The sequence below is a fragment of the Pseudochaenichthys georgianus genome, chromosome 10, assembly GCF_902827115.2.
Source record: "Pseudochaenichthys georgianus chromosome 10, fPseGeo1.2, whole genome shotgun sequence".
Classification (NCBI taxonomy): domain Eukaryota; kingdom Metazoa; phylum Chordata; class Actinopteri; order Perciformes; family Channichthyidae; genus Pseudochaenichthys; species Pseudochaenichthys georgianus.
Genome location: NC_047512.1, coordinates 25,978,560 through 26,000,726, shown reverse-complemented (window position 1 = coordinate 26,000,726; position 22,167 = coordinate 25,978,560). Strand labels below are relative to the sequence as shown.

The window sequence follows — 22,167 nt, the reverse complement described above, 5'->3', positions numbered from 1 at the left end:
CGTTGTCTTTGATTCTCTCCTGCAGCTGTGAACCTACACTCTTACATGACCTCACTTGAAATAATCGAGGATGTTATTAAGCATCATCAAAGCAGAAAGCTTGACTATGAATACACAAGTCATCCCTGACACTTATGGAGAAAGAAGAGGCGGGCTCTCGGTTATCTTCACAAACACACAAAAGCACTGATGTCCTGTTTCCTCCTGCCAGGTGAAAGGTCACAAAAACAGAGTGACAGAGGGGATGCCTCGGGGCTTCACGGGCCTCGGGGGGCCGCTGAAGCAGGATGCTGCTGCCTCCTCTGCAAATTGGAAAAGTGGCACAATGAACTGCACCTGAGGGGGACCACGCTCTTCCTGCACAGCGGCGTGTGGGTGCGTATACAACAATGCACTGGTCAGCCACTCTGACTTGTAACTGCAGAGAGTTAACTCGTTTCCTAATCCGAAGAGAGCAATTACGTTGTATTACATCTGAAGTGAGCATGAGTGGTTCTGTGGCTCTTTTTGGACCCCATGTCCTCATGGTGCCTCTTGGATTACAAAAGTGACTGCATAAAATGTATCATAGTAGTTTTAAATTGAGGTATGTAGCTTCATTAGAGGCATACAAATGTAAAGTTGTACTTTCCATTATGTTCCTATAAACAGTGGGAAAATGGCAAAGTTGAATGTGGAAGTGGTCATGGAAAGATTATCATTGCCCAACTCGTTAGTTTCTCTTAACCCTTTAGCTCATTGCGGTTGCTTTTCTGTTTTTAATGCATTGTTTCTTACATTTTCAAACAGCAAGCAGTTGTCTCTAGCCCAACAAAATGTATTAGACCCACTGTCCACCTTATTTGTCCAGCCCAAAACAACATATTGAAACATCGTGTAGCATTTAGCAACCAAACGGCCAGATAATGTTGGCTTGTATGCTGCTCTCAAGTGGCAAAAAAACTACCAGAGCTGTTCAAAAATAAATGTAGGGTTGTGACAATTTCCAGTTGAATGAAACAAGCGACCATCTTGCTACGGGATCACAGAACACAAGTTGCGACATCAAACCAGACCAACAAATGGCCTCTTCCTCATTTCCTAGCCCCCTACATTTCCCCCCCTTGCTCAGATCACATCCATCTTCGGACTTGGCCTTCATTTTGATCTGAAGTTTACCAAAATTGTGATTTCACTTTGCACAGTTGTGGCAAAATCTGTCCCAAGACATATTAATACATGGTAAAATACTCTGTGGTAGTTCCTGCTAAAATAGACCCTTGGCCACATTGGGCCATGAGGACACACAAACAAACCAGATGAAAACAAAACCAGCGTCCTAGTCATGGATGGTAATGAGACAAACTTCAGGTACCATTTGCTTTGACCTCCAGCAGTTCAGCATAGAAAGATTTATGTGGACAAGCTGCTTTTCACTCTTTGCTTAAAGGTAAGGTAAAATCCACTTTTTCATGTCTTTTATACATAAACATGTGTCCCCTTTGCGTTAAGAGATTCTGCAAGTTTCAGGAAAAAAGACCCCCTCTCTTTTTGTCCTGATCCATTTATATAAAAACCTGTCTGAAAATGAGCTGATCAGATTTAGGCCACTTTATGATGTCATAATGTTTTTACCATTAAAAACCATTAGCCAATAACCAACCAAGGTAACCCCCTAAAGGCACGGACACACCGGGCCGATTCCGGCCGTCGATTGATGTCTGGCCGTCGATGATCGTCCTGTCGCCCTACTCAGATTGGTGTGTCCAGCACCGTCGTGTCTTTTCGGCCGTGCCGACACCTTCCGCTCGTCGGAAAAAGGCTGTCGGCAAAAGAAATCACTCTGATTGGCTGTTCAGCTTAGCGAATCAGTGCATGAGAAGCGAAACGGAAGTGAAGAAGGCACACACAGATGGCTATTATTTTTCATTTTCCAGTACCGCACTAAACATGTTTTAGATTATAAGTCGTTATGTGAAACAGTCTGTGATGGACGAGAGTGAAAATGGAACGCACGCTATTTGTTGGTTGTATATATCATGCAGTCTGTCTTCCGGTTTCCTCTTTTGAATTAAGAATACACCCTACCGCCGCTTGCTGGTAAGGACAGTTATTGCCACTCACGCATGCGCAGTGCGTACGTGCTACTTGGCTGTCGGCTGAAGTCTTTGCGGTGTGTTCCAGTGCGACTTTTTGGCCAAGACGCAGGAGACGTGAGGCGACACAACAGTCGGGTCCGTCAGGACGTGTTCTTTGGTGTCAGTTTGGTGTGTCAGGGCCTTAAAGTAACAGACAGAGAATCAGCACTTTTGAAACAGGGCTGAAACAGAGGGGATTATGGGATGCTGCAATGCATGATCTGTTTGGTATTTCAAGCCAAACACTTCAGAGACATGTTTTGTATATATCTGAGACCTATAATATATTGGAGAAAAACATTATAATAGGCGACCTTTAATAACTAATAAGTTGATCAATTATTTACATGCAAGCACTGCTCCTTCTTTTAGTCGAACAACTTTGCATAGCCGCTGTTCCGCTGTCTTACTCGTGACAAAAACAAAACAAAAACCCTCTCTATCAGCCAACTCACAACAGCATGGCAGAGGGCAGTGCCATGCACAGGCCCATGGGCATGGACTTCAGTGAGAGAGCAAGCTGTTGAATGAGCGCTCCACTTCCTTCCTATGATAGTAACGTGTGGATCTGTAATGTGTTTCCTGACCTGAGGATGGGCCGGATGGAGTGCTGGCACTTCAAGGACGGGTCTTTGGGTCCACAGTTGTCTCTCAGGAGCCAGCAGTATTATAAATTGGAACCTTTTTTGGACACAGCAGGGGCAATCATACAAAACCACACAAGGCCTTTTGTTAGTCTGAATGGTTTGCCTGGATGCTTATGTGTACAGTGTATTGTTACACTCAAGTGTTTTCATTGGTTACTGACATTATCCGTTCAACATCCATGGTGAGATTTGGTAACTCCCTGGACATAGCTTTGTTAGGCTATCAACACAATTTAGCATGTTTATGTTCCTCTGAAACTGAGGGCGCTGCGGGGCTGAAACCAGGAGAACATTTTAATTACAACCATTCAATCACAACATTGTGTTTTAAGGTCAGAGAGGTGGATGGCCGTAAGGGATCTGGGAGGAAACTGATGCCCACAATAACACCCAACGATCCCTCGACTCCCTGTTATTCCACAAAAGCCTGATCTCCGGGTCTCCGTGGCTTGGAAATCATTAAGAATAACAACATAATCATATTGGGAAAGAAATGTTTTTACTTATTGACAGCTGCTGTTTGATTGATGGACTGGTGTTCAACAGTTCTTAAGACACAGTTAGGAATGAGTCTCGAGTCAGCTAGCGCTATTATCGTTGTAATGGATGTCCAAGAGGAGATAACAGCAGACTATTGATTTTACAGCACATGGTGTTTGAAAGCAGAGCTGACTGATTATATTGGCTTGAATGTGCATGCTGGTTCCTCTGTGGCTCCACAAGAGGTTCGATTGGACCTTGAAGCTGTTGCTACATCCGACAAGTTATGAATTAATCACACAGCTGCATCCGAAACTCTAACTGTGTGTGAGGGCTAGATCAGTCAAGTTCACTCCTCTTGTGTCACCTTGATATTTTATTTCCATCTTAAGTGTACTTGGTACATAGGTTTCCAATTTTCAAAAACCCTCTTTGTAAAATAAAACAGTGCTGAAAGCAGCTCACTTTTGCTTTGCTCTACATGATCTTCATTTATGCTCCAAGGACTGCTGGGGAGGATGGATGAATGTGTGGGTTAACAGGACTTGGACAAGGCCTGAAGAACTCATTGGAGTCATCATTAAATAATAATTACATACTCTTATAGTGAGCTGGTCCAAAGGCACCTCTGCTCAGCTGTGGTTCACTAAGGTCTGAAAGAAATAAAAGATAACTTTTTCTACATCAAATTAACGGCAGACATTTGACCCCAACAGATATTATTGTATTGACATTATGGGGTCAGAAGCTTTAAGAGAAGTATTATCGTGTGGATTAAAGACCGGCGACCAGAGGAGAAAGAATCCTGACAGAGTCTTTAATATTCCTGCAGAGGCTGGTGTTTTGTTAACTTCCTCGGTGACACTGCTGTACTCCTGTGGTGGCTTTATGGGAATTTCTGATGGCATTAGGATTATCTGCTGAGCTTTTGAATGGCTGTCAGGAGGTATTTAAGTGGTTTGAAAGGTCCATGAAATGAAAATGAATGTATTGCACACAGTCGGCACATAAGCAACACATTACAGCTCCTGTACAGAGTCATGCATTCTGTCAACTTGGAAGTTAGTGTATCATGCATCCTGTAATGATCTATTCACTGTTAGTATTCAGATACTTTACTTGAGTAAATACTAGTAGGAATACGAGACACTACAAGTAAAAGTCCTGCATTTTAAACCTTATCTAGGTAATGTTTGATCAGCAAATATCAAACATAATATGCAGAAAAAATTCCCTATCAGATATTTACTTATGATGTCTTTGAATTATGATTACTGCTGCCTTGATGTCTATGTTTTACACGGTAGTTGTTTAAGGTTGTGCTAACTCCTTTATATATTGTTGGGTAGGTTCATATTCTGTGAGGTTATCATTATGTTTGCAGTGCCACCGTCCTGTTAAAACCAAGTATCTCTAAAAAAGTAAACTTTTCTTAAGCTCAGAGAAAAAAACAGCCCTGTTTACAGCTTTCTGACGATGCATTTTCAAGCTAATCCAAGGGGGCTTCAAAGTGTATTAGGAACACTTCATCCTTCCTGTCAGGAAAGCTCAAAAAATGTGTAGATCCATGGTTGTAACTGGACGGGGAGGGGATGAAAAAAATGTAATCTAAAAGCCATTTTAAGAGGTCAGATACATGTAATGAATTGGAGAGTATACATATGTTTATCTTTGGTGTAGTTTAGTATAACGTTGCATACAATGGAAGTTCCACATTCCACCACTGCCTAAAGGTCTTTAACACAGTGGATGAAATGAATGGGATCCAGCAGGAAGGGAAATTCGTCATGGATGTTCGGGACCCCCCCCCCCCCCCACACACACACACACACACACACACACGCACACGCGCACGCACACACACACACACACGCACGCACACACCTCCTGTTCCCCTTGTTTTATGAACTGGATGGGTGGGTGTGCATGCGCTCCAGTCACGAGCAAGGGAAAGGGAAATCGTTGTAAATCCCATTCAGTGCCTTGTGCATCCTTTGGACAAAACGGGGTTAGAATAGTTTGTTCTATTTCCTCAGCGTTTGGGCTGAGCTCTGTGTGCACAGTACAGACAGGCATCGGTTGGCCGAGGTTCACCTGAGTTTTCCCTCCATCCATGGACATTCATTCACACCCCATCTCCACTGTGTCCACCAGCAGGCAAACTAACGACTTTTTAAGAAACACCGCGCAAGCTTCTGCGCTCCTGGACCGGAGATCTGGAGATGAAGACAGATGTTACGCTTTTCTGTCGGACTTTGATTGGAATAGCATATGCCTCAGGTGAGGAAACTTTTACCTTAAAAGTTTTGCGCGCATAACTTTTATAAGCTGACTGTTGACACTGACTTTCGATAAATGTTCTTTCTGAGCTTAATTAAATTGTATTTCTAGCCTAAGCGTTTTATAAACTGCGGTGTCAATCTGAGGCATGTTGATTCTGAACTTTTCTGTTTTCCTCCTCTTTTATACATTTCAAACGCAGTGGGACGTTTCAACATGTTATAACTCATGCATTATATTCAATCAGAAACAGGGAATGCATTCGCGTTTGCCTGCTTTCAATCCCCTCAGTCCCAGTGCACACACATTGCATTATCATTTATCACTCCTACATGATTGAAAGTTTGCCTCTCCATATGGGACTGAATTAATAAGGAGCCCAGTGGGAGTCTCCAAGTCTACATCCAGATAGGCACTAGAGGGAGGCATGCTGTTGTTGTGTTGGATACAGATGCAGCTGTTAATTGTTGATGCTAAACTCACAATGACAAACTAATAGCCTAGATCATATCTGTTATGATGACTTTGAATGGCTTGACTTATGAGTAAGGGCTTTTTTTATACAGTAGTAGGTAAGAGGCAGGGTGGGAGGAGAGCTGTCCCGACTGACATGTGAAGGTCCCTTCAAATCTCCCAGAGTGGTGTCTTTATGTAATCTAAAATGGTTAAGACAGTATTATGTGAGAGAAAGTCACTTGTATCCAGTACAAACCAACTCGTTTGGAGAAATGTGGGATTATTCTCAGCGTGATCTGCCTCCAAATGTGCTTTGTAGTCACTTGTGTTGCTAGAACATTCACAGCTGAAACTAAAGCACATTGTTTTTATTGTAATATTTCATAGTAGAAACAGGGCCCTCTGATACATGTTGTTATCTGGAAGTATGGCTGACACTGTTTTTCCCAGTGACTGAATATGTATGTTTGAGTTCATCACTGATATAGGGAACAGCTGTTCATAAAGAACAGGGAATATTTTGTGAGAGGCGCCATATGGTACATCCAAGATACTGGAGGAGGGATGTTCTCTTTCTCCTCAAGCTTCCTTGGGTGGGTCACGTACATTTGAAGGAACAGATAAACTCTGTGAATGAGGAATAATTGCTGCCCTCAGGAAAAGTAACGTTATATTTATTAATGAGCACCAAATATATTCTGAAGTTTCTCAACATTTATCACCTTATGACCTTTTATGGCTGTATTTAAACTTTTGCAGTATTCAACACCAAGTCAAAATTCATTAAACATTCAAATAATGGTTTCTAATTAATCCACAATGTGTAGCTTGGAATAGTAAAGCTCTGTTTGAAATGTCTGTTGTCACACAGAGATGATGTGCCTATTAGCGAGTGTGCAGTGTTATCTGTTGAGAGACTTATTGGCAGCCCGGGTAGCTCAACCATGAAGGGCCCCAATCTTTCTCAGTCAATGTTGAACACACTTAGGAGAAGCACAATATCCCAGAAGTATCCTGGAGACAGAAACAACGTCCAGCTTCATAACAGTTTCATTAATTAAGATCTCACAGTATGTACCTGGGAGATTGCATTCCCAGAGGTGTGACAGAAAGAGGCCATGTCCTGATTAAATATTGCAGCATTTTGCCCAGCACCACAGCCGTATTTGAGGGTTGAATGTAGTGCTGAAACAATGGCTATTTCAATTGAATTAAAAATGTTTCTTTTCAGTCAGTTTAATTTGCAGAGCATGAACACACTCCAAGATTCAGAAGATGGACCTTGAATGCAGCAATTGACCTTGTGTCTCTTCTGCTTTTTAGAATGGTTTATTAAATATACAAGGCCCTCTTTTAAAATCTTGTTTCTCGTCAGAAAAAATGATCTCCTGTGGAATTCAAATCACATCTCACGTCTTTACTCTGAAGGATTTTCTTAACCCTTTTAACCCCCAAATTGTGCTCAACGAAAAACTAATGTGTGACATTAAAATGAGACAACTGAGTCAGAATTTCATGCAAGCATCATTATGATCAGAGGGGGAGATTGAGGGAGAGTGGATTGCAAACCTGAACCCAGAATTCATTGTCATTGTCGGTGGAAAGGGAGTGTGTGTGTGGGGTTGGGGGGTATAATTTACACAGCAGCTGCATTTATGAAGCTTGAAGATTTCACCCGGAGCAATTTGCTACCATCTTCCTGTCACGCTGCCTCTGGTTTGAATTACGGTGGTTCCAAAACATTTATTACACAGCCACAGAAATTCTGTCTCATAATAATAAAGACATCTTGGTGCAGCTCAGCTGGCACAAGATACTTTTGAAATGAATTGTTAATCACCGATTGATTAATCTCCTCTTTAATTTCCTTGTTTTTGTTGCAGTATAGTTGGCTATTGAAAATCTTCCCAGTCACACATGAATGCAGTGAATCATTTTCTCTTCTTCTAAAGCTGAGCTCTAGAGCTGGATGATCTTTGACTTTCTCTGTGTCTTGGGTGCATAGTGTTGATATTGCTTTTAGCACAGTGTTTTCTGTACGCATACCTCCGCTTGATCAGATCATCCCCGAAATCTGAGTCTCAACTCTGGGTATTATTCTAGTCGTCCACTTATAGAGGTTGAGTTATTATAGCCAACAATATCCCCCTATCCCCAGCGCTGATCTCAGGATTCAACCTCAGGACTCCGAAGAGCGGAACCTCGGTTCCTGTCCCGGTTCTATCAGCTGGATATCAGCTCGGATGAGAGGAATGCTGCTGCTGACCCGTGTGGGAAGCTCTTTGCAGTAAAATCCAAATTAATAAGAGGTCCGGTGCCTCACTTATCACTGCCATGAAGTAGCGAGGCCCCCCTTGGGCATTTATTTGGATGCCTGGTCACTCACTTTCTCATCATGCAAAGAACCAAAACCATAAACTTGACTAGAGCTGAGAGATAAGCTCTTTCAACACCAGGAATCTGCAGCAAAAGCCAAATATGTGTCAGTTGGTGTTAGATAGTTGATTCAAACCATCTGTGGTATTTTTGTTTTCATATTTTTGACCCCTACATGTTTTCTGTGCCCAGATATTAGCCATGCTACAGTAGCTGCCTGCTAGCTGCATGGCACTATGTGTGGAAAAGTGTGTTAGTCGCTTCATGTTGGTCTATTACTGCGTGGATTGTCGTGAAATGTTGTACCTACCTTCATGTTCTCACAGGGGTTGAGTCCACTACTTTTGTTGATCCTCTTGTGCCACCATAAGGTTTTAGATTGTTGGCTTTTGGTTGAATAACAATATGAAATGTGGTATCTTAGTTGACTACCTAAATAACCATTTAAATAAAACATTACCCCAACCTTCCCCCCCACAGAGCCCTTTATAGACCCAGAATTCCTATTATGTGACTATCGAAAAATATATAAGGAGGTGTGTGGTGCAGTGGAATAGTGCGTTGGTGTTCGGATCAGGGGAGCACAGGTTCAAACCCCACTGCAGTCAGCATGTCATTGTGTCCCTGGGACACTTCACCCCATAATTGCTCCTGTGGGGATTGTCCACCGTATTGAGTAGGTAAGTCGCTTTGGATAAAAGCGACTAACAAGTGACATGTAATGTAATGTAATATAAAGCACCATAAAATCTCACTGATTGAAATGAAATGTTAAATTAAGATCTTTTTGATGTTGTTAAAGGACCAATAACTAAAGCAGAGGGTAGTTTTGTTTTACAATGATACATTTGCATGTAATAGTCACCTCAATATCATCCTACACAATCAACACAAATATGTGTAAAATATTGAAATGTACTAAAACAGCCTGGGGTCAAATTGACCCCAAGGAACACCGATACGTACAAAGTGCGTACAGGACATTTAAAAAAGATCTTCATGTTCATTTTATGTTTACCCATTAGTCCTCACTAAATTAGGAAAAGTCATGAAATACTAAACAAAAAATATAATGTGAACCATTTTTTTTAGATACGTGTTTTAAAAAAAATGTTGTCCATAATACTTTTGTCCAAATGTTCTTAGGACAAAACTAAGAACACATATTTATTTGAAAGCAGGGCGGTATACGTTAAAATGCATGTGTTTGCAGTTTGGACTATGTGTAAACACTGACGGCAAATGGACTTTGGGAAAGCATTTTGAGATACTGTAGAGTAAATTAGCAAAACTATTGCATCTTTAAAAATACATTTGTAAAAGTTTTATCAGGTCAGACATTTATTAAACTCTTTGATTAAGTATTAACAATATCTAGGTCTATTTGGGTTATCAAAAACAAAAAATATAATGTGAACCATTTTTTTTAGATACGTTAAACATTGAATGGGGTCAAATTGACCCCAAGGGTAACAGGAGGGTTAAATGACTTGCCAATTATTGGATGCATGCTATGGAATTGGGACAGACATTCCTGTTTCTCTGGGGATGCATTATGAAATCTTGATTCACTAACTTTTAATATATCAGGTCAAAATGTGTCCTGTACTTTGTTTGTGAATGAATACATGACATTCCCAACAGCCGCAGCTGGACGTTATGTTTACTGGCAAAAAGCTAATTAAACCATGCTTACACACAACATGTAAGTAAATAATTGTTAACATCATCCCTGCAAAACACTTGCATGTTAGCATTGTCATTGTGAGCATCTTAGCATGCTAATGTATCTTAAACTGCTGATGTGCCAACGTACATCATGCCAAACTTAAGGCTAAGTTATGCTAGAAAGAAAATGATTTGTTTGGCATCGTTGGCCACACTCAAAGGCGGGCTGGAAAGTTGGCCATCATTGACAGGGGGGAGACATGATATCATTTAAATATGAGATAAAGGCACACTTTTTCAGACAGCAGCTGCCGCTCTGCTCCAACAAAGTACAAGTTTATTAGCATTCTTAGAACACTCTCCCACACTTGGAATAATTACCATGCCGATGAGGTTTAACCTATTGATTGTCTGTCTGTCAGTTCTATCATTTTCACACTGGCCTGAGTCTCATACTGCAGCTTGTAGAGCACAAAGGCATTCCGAATTGAATGTAATGAGTAACTCAGCTATACCTCAATGACTGAATGAGCACATCCATGATTTGGTGAGAGTGTGCACAAAGATGAAATCATTTATATGTTAGTTACAAGAAAGTACTAGTCGGATTTCATTAGACAGGGAGGTGGGTTAATCTACAAATTAGGCTGTCCAAAATTACTAGGAGTTATGTATTCACAGCTTCAAATGATTTCCTTGGTGTTGACTTAAAAAGTTCTCTTGGCATGCTATTGAAAGGCCAGTTATGGGGAATTCAGAACCTGTGGCATCTCTTGCATTTGTTGGGTGATCACTCTCCACACACTAAGAAGGTAGAAACTTGATCTTGTTGCACTGATATTACAACACTCCAAAGTGCTTGCGTTGCTTAGAAACAAGCATCATTTAAAGCACTTATCAGTTTAACGAGAGCCACAGCAATTACGTTCAAATTGCCACTCGGCCCCAGGCAGATGTGTGTCTATAGGGTTGTGACCGTCTATGGTTGAGACATAGAAGTCTCTGTAGCATTTCGGTGGTCACTTGTGCCTTTTGGCTTGTTATTGATGGTTGTTTGAGGTTCATGGGAAAGAGTCCTTTGGCAAAGCCTGAGGAAATTGCCAGCTTCCCTCCCTTTAGGCATTCAGCACCGTAAGTGTTGACCCGGCACTCCTTACTTTGACCTTGTTTTCTGCAACTTAAGAGGCCACCGTGATTTAGCTCACAGGGACATCTGACGCGGCAGCAGAGGCTTGTTTATGGCCTGAATCTCCAGGAATTAGGTAACAAGCGCAGTAATGGGGCTCCTCAAAGCTTGACCTCTGAACAGTCGCAGCATGAATTTCAGGAGCTTAAAAACCATCACAGCAGGCGTGGACTGTGCTAATCTTTGGCATTTGCTTGTAATAAAAGAGACGTAATTCAAGATTCAAGGCTTTTATTGTCATTCGTACATAGCTACAGTGCAATTATGTCGATGAAAATCTTAAGTCCTCCAACAATGCAACACAATAAAACAGATAAAATAGTGCAAGTAAATACAATCAAAGAATAGAAGTAGTGCCATACGTAATCGATGTGTCACAACAACATCGTCTTTGTTAAAAGCCAGGGCAAACCATTTACCACATTGCTAACATTTCCTTGGTTCACATCTCAGCAGGGGAAACAATTTCTCAAAGATAAAAATGATGACATGCGAAAAATTGGGTTGCCACAGAGGAAGAGTTTTAGTTGTCCGGTGTGCCTGTGAGGCAGGTACAGGAAGATTTTGTCAGGGACAGAGGTTTAAAACATAGGAAGCTGGACCAGATGGCTTGTCGTTGCATCCTTAATTTTGCAACCCTCCTCTGGCAGGATGTTGGAAAGGCCTAACTCCCACTATAGTGGAGAGGACAGGGACGCAGTGGATGTCACCGTCCTCCGTAGTAACAATGAAATCAAAGCTGTACTGCCAGTCAGTCTGTCGCCTGCCTATGGCCTGGCCTTGTGTCCAGATGACAGAGGAAGTGGACTTTATTTCGTTCGGGGAGAGAGAAAGAGGGAGTGTGTTATAGCCTGAGGCCGGCTGACTCCACATCCAGAGTGCAGGTCTGCTACATGGCCTGCATGGCCTCTCGTCCGTCACCGGACATTCAGGGCTATTTCAGAGTTCCCCAGCCTTGGCCCCTTGCCAGATACTGTGTCACTGAAATGACTGGAGCTTACTGTCACCTACATGTTTCTCTTCAAATAAAAGTACAATTCAGTTCTCGTTTAGTTTAAGTGTGTTTATCCCTGAGGGAAGGGAAGTCAAAGCTGTGTCCATGGAAACATTTCAACAGCTCTTTCAGTCATTTATAAATCAATAGCAAAAGCACCTTACAATTTCTACTTCTGTGAAAACCTACATCTGTTTTTTATAGCCTTCTAGGTCGCATCCTTTCTGCCAAAATGAGACTGAGAGAAATGTTATTTGTTTGCGCAAGGTTCCTCCTTCCTGTTCCTGTCACATGACTGATCAGAGACAAAACTACAGTGGAGCGAGGAAACACTAACGGCAACATCTCCTTCACCGTCCATGAAAAAGGAAGTGGGAGCATCGTGAACATGATAAAGAAAACAGGAAATTTGCTCCAAATGAAAAACATTGCGCTGCCTTTTCACACTAAGCTTTACCCCTGCAAAACGTAACCATGGTTGACCATGGTCACCATGGTATTCCATTGCCAACCATGGTAATACCATGGTTGACCACAAAATACCATGATGGTCACAGTACCATGGGGAAGAAACCATGGTGTACCATGGTCTACCATGGTCAGCCTACCATGGTCACAATGTCAACTCCGGAAAACATGGTCCACCATGGTCAGCCATTTGAATATTTGAACCATGGTCTCAAGAAACCATGGTCTACAGAAACTATGGTCGACAATCATTCTAATGAGGCTCATGCAGGCACTGTCACCTGATGAATGTATATAAAATAGTCTTTACATTTTCACCAACTGTTTAATGAGCATTTAATTTAAAGTGTGTGTGTGCAACTATAGAGTGACAGTGTACTGTAGATTAAATTAAGTGCAATTAACATGATCTATACAAATATTTTAAAATTAAATGCTTGAAACTATTGAAAAGCTTGTATTAATTATTATTATTTCCATTCTGGTGGACCATGGTTTATGTCCATGGTTTATGACCATGGTTTATTGTGACCATGGTAGACCATGGTTTATATCAGTGCTCTACCATGGTTGACTGTGGTGCCATATCCCAACCATGGTTATACCATGGTTAAATGAACCATGTTCTACCATGGTAGACCATGGTCTACAATGGTTCATTTCGCAGGGGTAATGTGTCCTGTGTGTCGTACGCGCGGAGAGAGGAGCCTTCGTCTTCATGCCTTTCATGCTCTCAACTCCTGCCTGCCTCCTATCTGTCTACTTTCAGAGGTTCTGTACATGTTTTAATGGCTTAAAGTGCCTGGTGACAGCTTGGTATCTTCATTGGTGTGTGTGTGTGTGTGTGTGTGTGTGTGTATATGATTTATCTTTAGTCAGCAGGTGGCCTCCATAGGCTGGTAAGTTCAGCTTCACTACTTCCCGACAGTATGAGCCATGAACAGAGGTCAGCAAAGGATAAGATACAAATGCACTTCCCTTTACTTGAGCAATTAGACCTTTCATTTTACCCCAACCCCAACCTCTGTCAAAACAACCATGTATTACATTCATGAAAAAAAATATGATTGCCTCTGTAAATGCAGAGATACGTTTACTTGAAAATCGCTGTTTCTTGTTTGAGAATCGATCACTGGTGTGTTGTTGTTTGAAACATTTCATACACGCTCTGCTAAACCAGACACTCGTCTAAACATCACCAAGCAAGGGAACATGTTGATCGAAAACTCGTTTGATTTTTGTGATTCTACTGCATTTTAGAAAGAATAGGCTGCAGTAGTTTACTGTTTTTTCTTTTTGGAATACTTAAATTAAAATGCAATCATGTTCTTTCCGGGGGTTGGATAAGACAAAGACCAATCTCATATCTGTGGAGTAGATATGGACCTAGAGCCAGTAGCACATTAGCTTAGCTTAGCATAACAACAGGAAACAATGAGAAATGGCTAGCCGGCTTCGATTGTAACATGTGTTTGGTGTTGCACTGTTGGAGAAGCCTGTGACACAAGATTGTCATCGGCATAACTACACTGTAGCTATGTTCGTATGACTAAATAAAGAACCTTGAACATCTGCTTGCTGGCTCTGGCTGCAAATATTTTGAAGAGCTGCAGAGATTGGCATATCAACAGAAAAATAATGACAATCTATTTTGATGTATGATTAATCGTGAACAAAATGAATCGTTAACTATCATAATCATTAGTTGCAGCCATACTGTTCATACATTAGAGTGGTACACATCTTCATATATTGCATAACTTCTAGTGACAAAATATATTTTTTTAAATCACAAGATGTAATATTAGACCTTTAATTCTGGGGCTATATTGACTCATTTTGCAGTTTAAATGCCAAATGTAAGCATGGAAATGTCAGGTTTGCGTTGCATCTGTCTGCACTTATTTTGCAGGAGGTTACAATAATCCGAAAATGATTTGGGTTAACCTTTTGTCTTTTTGGCCTTTCTCTTAAATCTTTGCCATGTTTTACAGCACTGAATTGTTGCAGCAGTCGGCACTTCTCTGTATTCTGGACATTCAGACCAAAACATATATAAAGAGCTACTTCTGATGTTCCCCTGGCATGCTGTTTGAACACTTCAGTTGACAAGTAGCGAGTCACACCTCCTTTCTGCCTGCATGTCAACCAGGCATGTGGAGCCCACATCAAAGGGCAGCGTGATGCACATGCAGAGTGGTCAGACATAGGGAACAGAAATTCTGGCACTTATGTCACATATACATCTGGCACGTCCATCATGATAGAGGCATGCAACAGCAAACAAGTCTTAAAGACATCTGTGTGAACCCATGTGTCCAATGTAGCCATCTCTTTATCATCGCTGTCACATGGTTTGCATGGCTGAACTCTCTTTACCCCCTCATCCTTATATGAACTACATTTTACCTACCAAACCACTCCATGTATTTATTGTAATGCTATAATGAAGAAAGATCAGTGTGAAATGTTTTTTTAGGCCACTCAAACTTCATATTTGCCTGGCAGATCGAGCTGCAGCCAGTGCAGGGTACACACACATTACTCCCTCTCACATTAACAGAGAAGTTGCTGTTAGCGATGTCAAGTTTTTACAAGGACAGGATGAGTGTTTTCTGAGAAATAACTTTGTCAAACGAATGCCAAACTTTTAGTTCATTTAAAAAAGAAATATCTTGATAATTACTGAATTATCTTTTACAGTCGGTGAAAGTGTCAGCCATTGCGTTCACAATGAGCTAAATCTCAAGGTTTATAGGGATTGCATAATTGTAATTTCAAGATCTTTAAACACAATGGCTACAAGAGAGCCATTAATGCACAGTGTATCTGTGTGAAGGATTTTAAACATCTTCAAGTGTGTGTTTATGCCCTGTGTAATCATAGTATGACAGAGCGAGAGAGTTAACTTTGGAAATATTGAGTTTTATCTTTGTAGGTTCAAATGTGATGTTGCTTTTTGTTGGATGGACTTAATCACCCAAAGCTGCTGCTTATCTCTGCACCACCAGCTGGAATGCATGGGAAAAAGAGGGGAACCAAGCTCAAATGTTCTTTTGGCTCTCTGCCCCATGTTCACATTAGTACGGGTGTTGCCAACAAGCCAATTGTCCAGTATTTCAAACCAAGCAATCATTTAAAATGGATACATGTTGATCTGTCAGATGTTGTTAGCCAAATTATTTGAATAACAGTCATTTTCAACAAATACACATCACATAAACTAATTTGCATAACATTCACTTGGTTTTCTGACCTTTTATCCATTGCCGTCTGTTATTAAAAAAACAATTATCAGACTTTTTATACCAGCCTATCATACGTAATATGTTATGCTATATTAAACATTGACTCTACATTTATTTGTGTCAAAGATAAACAGTCGTTATGAGTTAGTGCAGTGCACGCTTTTCAAATCAATCTTCATTTTGCAAGGAAAACAAAACACTGACAAAGATAATGCAGGCAATATGTTCACTGTGATCTATTACACAACTCAAGCTGGATCCAAGGTTCAGGAGGTTTCCGTCATTCTGCTGACAGACAAACATGATCATGAAACGAGCCGAAAACATAACCCGTCTGTTCAGTTTCATCACGACAATGAACTGTAACATTTCATCTGAGGTAACTACACTTACCGTGTACTCACTGCAGGTCTGTGTACAGAAGTGTAACAGCTGCAGCTCTTACTCACTCTCCACCTCCACATTTGGTTTGTGCTGACAGTCCTGCAGCTAAAAAGGCTTGCACCATTCGTGGAGAGCTGTTGAACGCATAAGATAAATGAGCGAACTGAGTGATAACAGTCATAACAATCTGTCAAGAAACGCAGCATGAAAGGTCAGAGCAGGAAAATGTGTTTATTATCATGACAAGATGCTATCAGCCATGAACTTGCAATAATTGATTTGTTTGGTTTTCTTTGGCATTCCCTCACATAGCTGTACATCGGTGCAACGTGTGCTTTTAATTATATTTGACAGAGTGCAAACGATTGCTAATGGGATTATATATTTTCACAAACCCTAAATTCTGCTGACAGGGCGACATGCCTTCATATTTGGTGTCTCACAGTTTGAAAACGTGGTGTAAACATTATACAGAACATCCATATGGAAGATTCTGACATTTGGCTGACATTCATTATTGTGTAACATGGGAGCTCCTGGAGCATCATGGGGGAGAGTCATCTACATTAGGGTTTAGAAAAGCCCACGCCCAAAACCTCTCATCAATCTGAAGTGTCCAAACAGCAGAGAGCTTTTGGCCAGCAGCCATATGCAACCCAGCGCATATTAACTTTGACTTTCCGGCACCTCATTCGGCAATCATCAGAGAGTCACTTAGAATGACAAGCGATATATAAACACAGGAGATCTAAAGTCCTGTTAAGTAATGTGGCGCACATTAGCCTCAAACTCAGAGGACATTTGTCATGCATTGCATCCGTTTGAATGATCTGTGGCTACAAAGAGCTTTTAGCTGGACTCTGTGTGTGATGTCTTTCTTCTGCCCCTCCGTTGTGAGACACTCTTGCCATGCTGTGATAGATCCATCTTGTTACCAGAAGCAGAAATCTTCCCTTAATAGCAACTACATATTTGTTCAGCTTCCCTCCCACCATACACCTCCAGAATCTTGATGTGTTGTCTCTCAGGGCATGCCACTCAATCATGGCATTTTAAAAACATTTACAATTTGCATCCTGTCTGTCAGAGTGCGATCTCTGCAGTGATTGTGAGGGAAGCATCCATCATGGAGACTGTAGCGATTTAGCGCAGAATTCATCACTCTGTTCCCATAATAATAATATGTATTAACTGTTGAACAGACTTTATGTTAATGTGTAGTGCCTTGCTTGGGAGATGAGTCCTTAGATTATACAAAATAACCATTTTATCTTTCAAAATCTTCTGATGGCATTCGTCTTTTCATGTAGAATAAAATAGAAGGCGATGGTGGCAGCGTATATTGCCCAATTCAATGTTTTGTAATAATAATAATAATCACTGGGGGGAGCCATGGTTGGTCTCAATTATTCACAGAATGGCTTTAAAGCAAGAAGTCCTCCATCCAAGTGAATCAAAACCAATAAAATGACCTGATAAAAAGCCAAAAAACAGCATAGAGCCAAAAGGGAGTCAAGTGTTACTTCATATGATCGACCCCTATCACAGTACACATATGACGCATTTCCACTGCATGATACGGCATGTTGTTTTGTACAAACTCAATCAAAGTTCCATTTAACTGAGTGGATAATCAACTGATTATAAGAACAAATCTGTCATATAATAGTGTTCAACAAAGTCTAAAAAAAAAAATGGCAGCACGCAAAAAGAACTGCGGCATACTGTACGCAGCACTTAGTCAATTGTACGGACAGGTGTAGTGTACGCTGTAGTTCAAGGCGTCGCTATGGCTGGAATTGTAATGCTATGCAGAAATTAAAAAGCTCCCAAGTTTTGACATAATGCCCTCACTCTTTACCCTGAGGAAAACATCAGGGTCTTCAGTCTATACAGGAAGAGAACCTTATAGAAGTTGTGTTCCAGCGCTTATCTGTATGATCGCTCTCGTTCTCCTCCTTGAGCGTGTGAAGGAAATGGGCTGTTCCAATAATAGTGAAGATGTAAACTATTCTGAGAGGAATTTCCTTTCACACTTTCCCCTTGTCCGTAGCTCTTGGAGGGCTCTGTGTCGACCTCTGTGTGTGTTTATGTTACACAGCCTAGTGTAGCTTCACTGTATTTCAGGTGTGAGGGAGAAGCTGTGTTGTGGGGATGGGCCTGAAGCTGGTGGCGGGTTCACATCTGAGCTGAGACAATATGTTGGGAAAACGTTGCTTCTCCTCTGGTGTGAAAGATCTCTGTGAGGGCAAGGAAGGAATACCCTGCTGGGAGTCAAGCTACGATTGATTCATGGACTGACCAAAACTTCCCACTTTGGTGTTGTGTGTTTGTTTTCTGTCAGAATGACGATATCAGCTGTCCTGGTTCACATTCATGGTTCTTTATTTGCATTATGATCACTTTTACTATCCGAGCAAAGACAGAAACACAGAATGCCATATGGTGTCGTTGATACAGTTGTAATCCCCAGCGGAGATCAAAACATATATTTGCAATGTTATCAATATTTTGTAAGAAAGACGTTCAACACCTGTGACAATAAAGCACTATAGTTCAATATATGACAGACACAGATGAGATGATAAAAGCCAATAATAATAATAATAAGAAGAAGAGATGACAAAGGTTGATGCAGCATATAATTCTTTATTACACACATTGTTCTTACCTTTCAAACATACTCACAAAAAAGATATAAACCACTTAAAATCCTGACATCCTCTGGCATTGTTGGCTGACATGTAATGAACCTCATTAATGCACAAGGAACATAAAGGGTAACTCTAATTGGGAACTAATTCATTGCACGGATATCTGTGTAAAATTGTCATACGCATTTCTTTAACTTAATTGGCAAACCAAATCTGTTAAATTATCCAAATCTCTCCAAACATTCCTGCTATCGATGGGAACATCACCCCTTGAGCAGAGATGAGTGTTTTATTTTGTATCAGACTCTGCGCAGCCTCCACTAGAGACACAAAAGGACTTATAAAACTTTATTTACATCTGAAGTAGTTCTCCCTAAGACCTATGAACAGACTTTGATGTGTCAAATCTGTGGATTGAACTAACAGCCCCTAAAGCTCTCTAATTAACACGTTGTTTATCTCGTTTGTCTAATCCCAATCAAAAAAAACGTAATCCCTAGTTTTGTCGATACGGTGAGGTTGCCAGGCAACTGGCAGAGTCACTCTGACAGCACAAGACATGTACATTAGTCTGCATTAAACTGATTAAACATTTACATTTATACTGTACATATTATCAATACATCTACATCAAATGGGAGTACAGACATTCATACAAGTAGTTGATCTTATCATCTTCTCATATCAACAGGAAAACTATAACTATTCTAACAAATACATTTATAAAATATCAATGTAAAAAGGAAAACTTATCAAGTCACCAATGTCTAAAGGTTTGTCTCATTATATTGCATTTTCTATATATTTTAATACAGTTTCTTCATTTAATTGACTCAGAGAAGAAAACTATTTCAGCAGTGCAGCAGAAACCTGGCCTTAGTTATTGTCATGCAAATAATTTTCGATAAAAGCATTGTGTTCAAGTCTTTCGGAAAGTCTCAAGGAAGAAGAAATACACACAACGGTAGAAAAGGTGGACAAAACATTTGTTTCCATTGTGTTAAAGTTTCTTATGTCAATACTTTACTGAACTCAAGACAGTCTCACAGTTAGTGCTATCTGGGAGCTCCTTCAGTATTGGAGGTAGCCGAGGCTGATGAGTCTCCTTCCATTGGGATCAGCCTTTTACTGTAAACAGGATTAACACAAATATTTACATGAGGAAAACCTTGCTCTATTGTGCTCCCAGGGCAGCAGGATGTGTTGGAGGAATGAGGCTTGTTTACAAGAATCGCAGCTGTCCGGCGCTCCGGGTTTTGATTGGCAGCAGGTCACGACTGACTGTTGTGAAATCATTCTCGCTGCTCCTCTGTTTGGTCTGTCTGTCGTTTAGCCTGTTGTCTGAATTACACATGCTCGACATTTGTTTGTCAATAATTTAACAAAGTAATGTGAAAAAATAAATAAAGATTACAACGTTAAAAAAAATACATTACATTGCATTTAGAGGTTGTTTTCCTTCCTTTGTTTCCTATGCTATAGAAAACGCCCATAAAGCCTCTCCTTCACCCTCTCAGGTATTGCACTGTGTGCCTTTTCAGCTCTAATGAGATCCAGGTGGGACATAAGTCATGATGACACTTTCTATATGATAAACTGTAGGTTTGGAGTCTGACGCTTATAGCACCCTGAGGAAAATCTGGGACAGTAATGATATTCTGAGCAGGCCATATTAACCCAGCTTGAGTAGGTGAGGTGAATGGCAATGAATCAAGGGGCAAATGGGCTTTTCCAGAGGTGGAAACAGGCTCCGAGCAGCATTATGGCCATCATTTCTCTGTTCTGTGTGTTTCACAGTATCAGGAACCTAGTGCTTTGCCTTACAGCTTGTAAATGTAATAAACAACGTGTTATCTGAGCTGCTGTCGTGTCATATTTCAGGTTACAGATGTGTTTGGGAGATTTGACAGCATACCGGCAGCTCTGACATGTAAATCCTGGCTGTAATCTGTGTAACATGAATCTATTGCCTTGTTTGCTCCCTCAGGTCTGGTGATTGGCTTTTCTATGACTCCACCCATCCTTGACAGCTCCAAAGACGACCTAGTGATTCCTGTCCACCAAACACTCACCATTACATGCAGGTGTGTGTCCGTGCTGCCCTCATTTGTGGTTTGTATGAGAGAGATCAATTGGCTGATACATTTTTGAATATAAAAGTGCAAAACTCAGAACAAAGTTTGATACCTCAAGTTAATTTAGCTATAAACCCCTTGGCACTTTTACGCTTTCAGTGCAGGGCTTTTACTTGATTATTTAAGGGTGCTGTTGCTATTTTACACTAAACAGTTCCTCCAACGCTGATAAATGTTCATCACAAGTCCATATATGAAATGGATGAGTCCTTTTGGAAACAGCGACGTTTTTGTTCTAAAACCCAGCCAACACTGATTTAAATCTGAGTCTAAGTGAGGCATGAAAGCCCCATAATAAGCATCCTTTATCCTTATGAGATCTCTGCTGTGCTGCCTGCTGCCAAGCTGTCACTCCGTTAAGCGTTTCCTCCTCCGTGGTGCATGATGTCTTTGGAAAGCTGATGATGCCTTTGGAATGTCTTGAATAGTTGTTTGCATATAAACCTCACATGGCCAACGACTCTAGTAATCTGCAATGTAAAATGTTTCTAGAGAACTATAAATACATGTTAGGGAGGGGATTGCAGGTGTTGAGAGCATAGCTATCAGTTCTCAGACAGCCATTATGATTCCACTCAATCTCACTCATAAAGCCTCCGGGTTACCACGTCCAACTATAACTGAATTTATTTGACAAAGCATAGAGCAAACAGGGAATTCACACCCACACACATGAACATTCAGACACTGGTTTCCGGTCACACAAACACTTCTACAGTGTGCAAACAGTTACTTTAACTTCCTATGTTTATATACATATTTAATTCAATGTTTTTAAATTACCTTTTTATTTGTTTCTTTCTAAAATTGAGCAACTGTTACACAACCCAAATTTCCTCTGGATTAAGGAAATATTCTGATTCAAATTATTCTGACGCCTTATGTGTTAGAATGTGATTAATACAGATAACAGTAAACTTTCAATATGTTCATAACTTTTCAAATCGGCTTAAAATCCAATCCAATCCAATTTTATTTATATAGCACATTTGAAAACAACGAGTTGATCAAAGAGCTGTACATCTATAAATTAGAAAAAGCAGCATAAATACATTTAGACAAAACCGTTAGGAC

At 40.7% G+C, this 22,167-nt stretch overlaps 1 protein-coding gene across 3 annotated transcripts in view; it reads left to right on the top strand.

Annotated features, from left to right (window-relative positions):
* The first annotated feature begins 5,149 nt into the window (after positions 1–5,149).
* The window catches only part of flt4 (fms related receptor tyrosine kinase 4), a 64,556-nt gene continuing 47,538 nt past the window's right edge, over positions 5,150–22,167 (top strand). For all 3 annotated transcript variants that reach the window (XM_034093714.1, XM_034093715.1, XM_034093713.2), the window contains exons 1-2: positions 5,150–5,524; positions 20,946–21,042. In XM_034093714.1, coding sequence (XP_033949605.1) covers positions 5,467–5,524; positions 20,946–21,042 — 155 coding nt within the window. In that variant the 5' untranslated portion in view covers positions 5,150–5,466. The remainder of the gene's footprint in view (positions 5,525–20,945; positions 21,043–22,167) is intronic.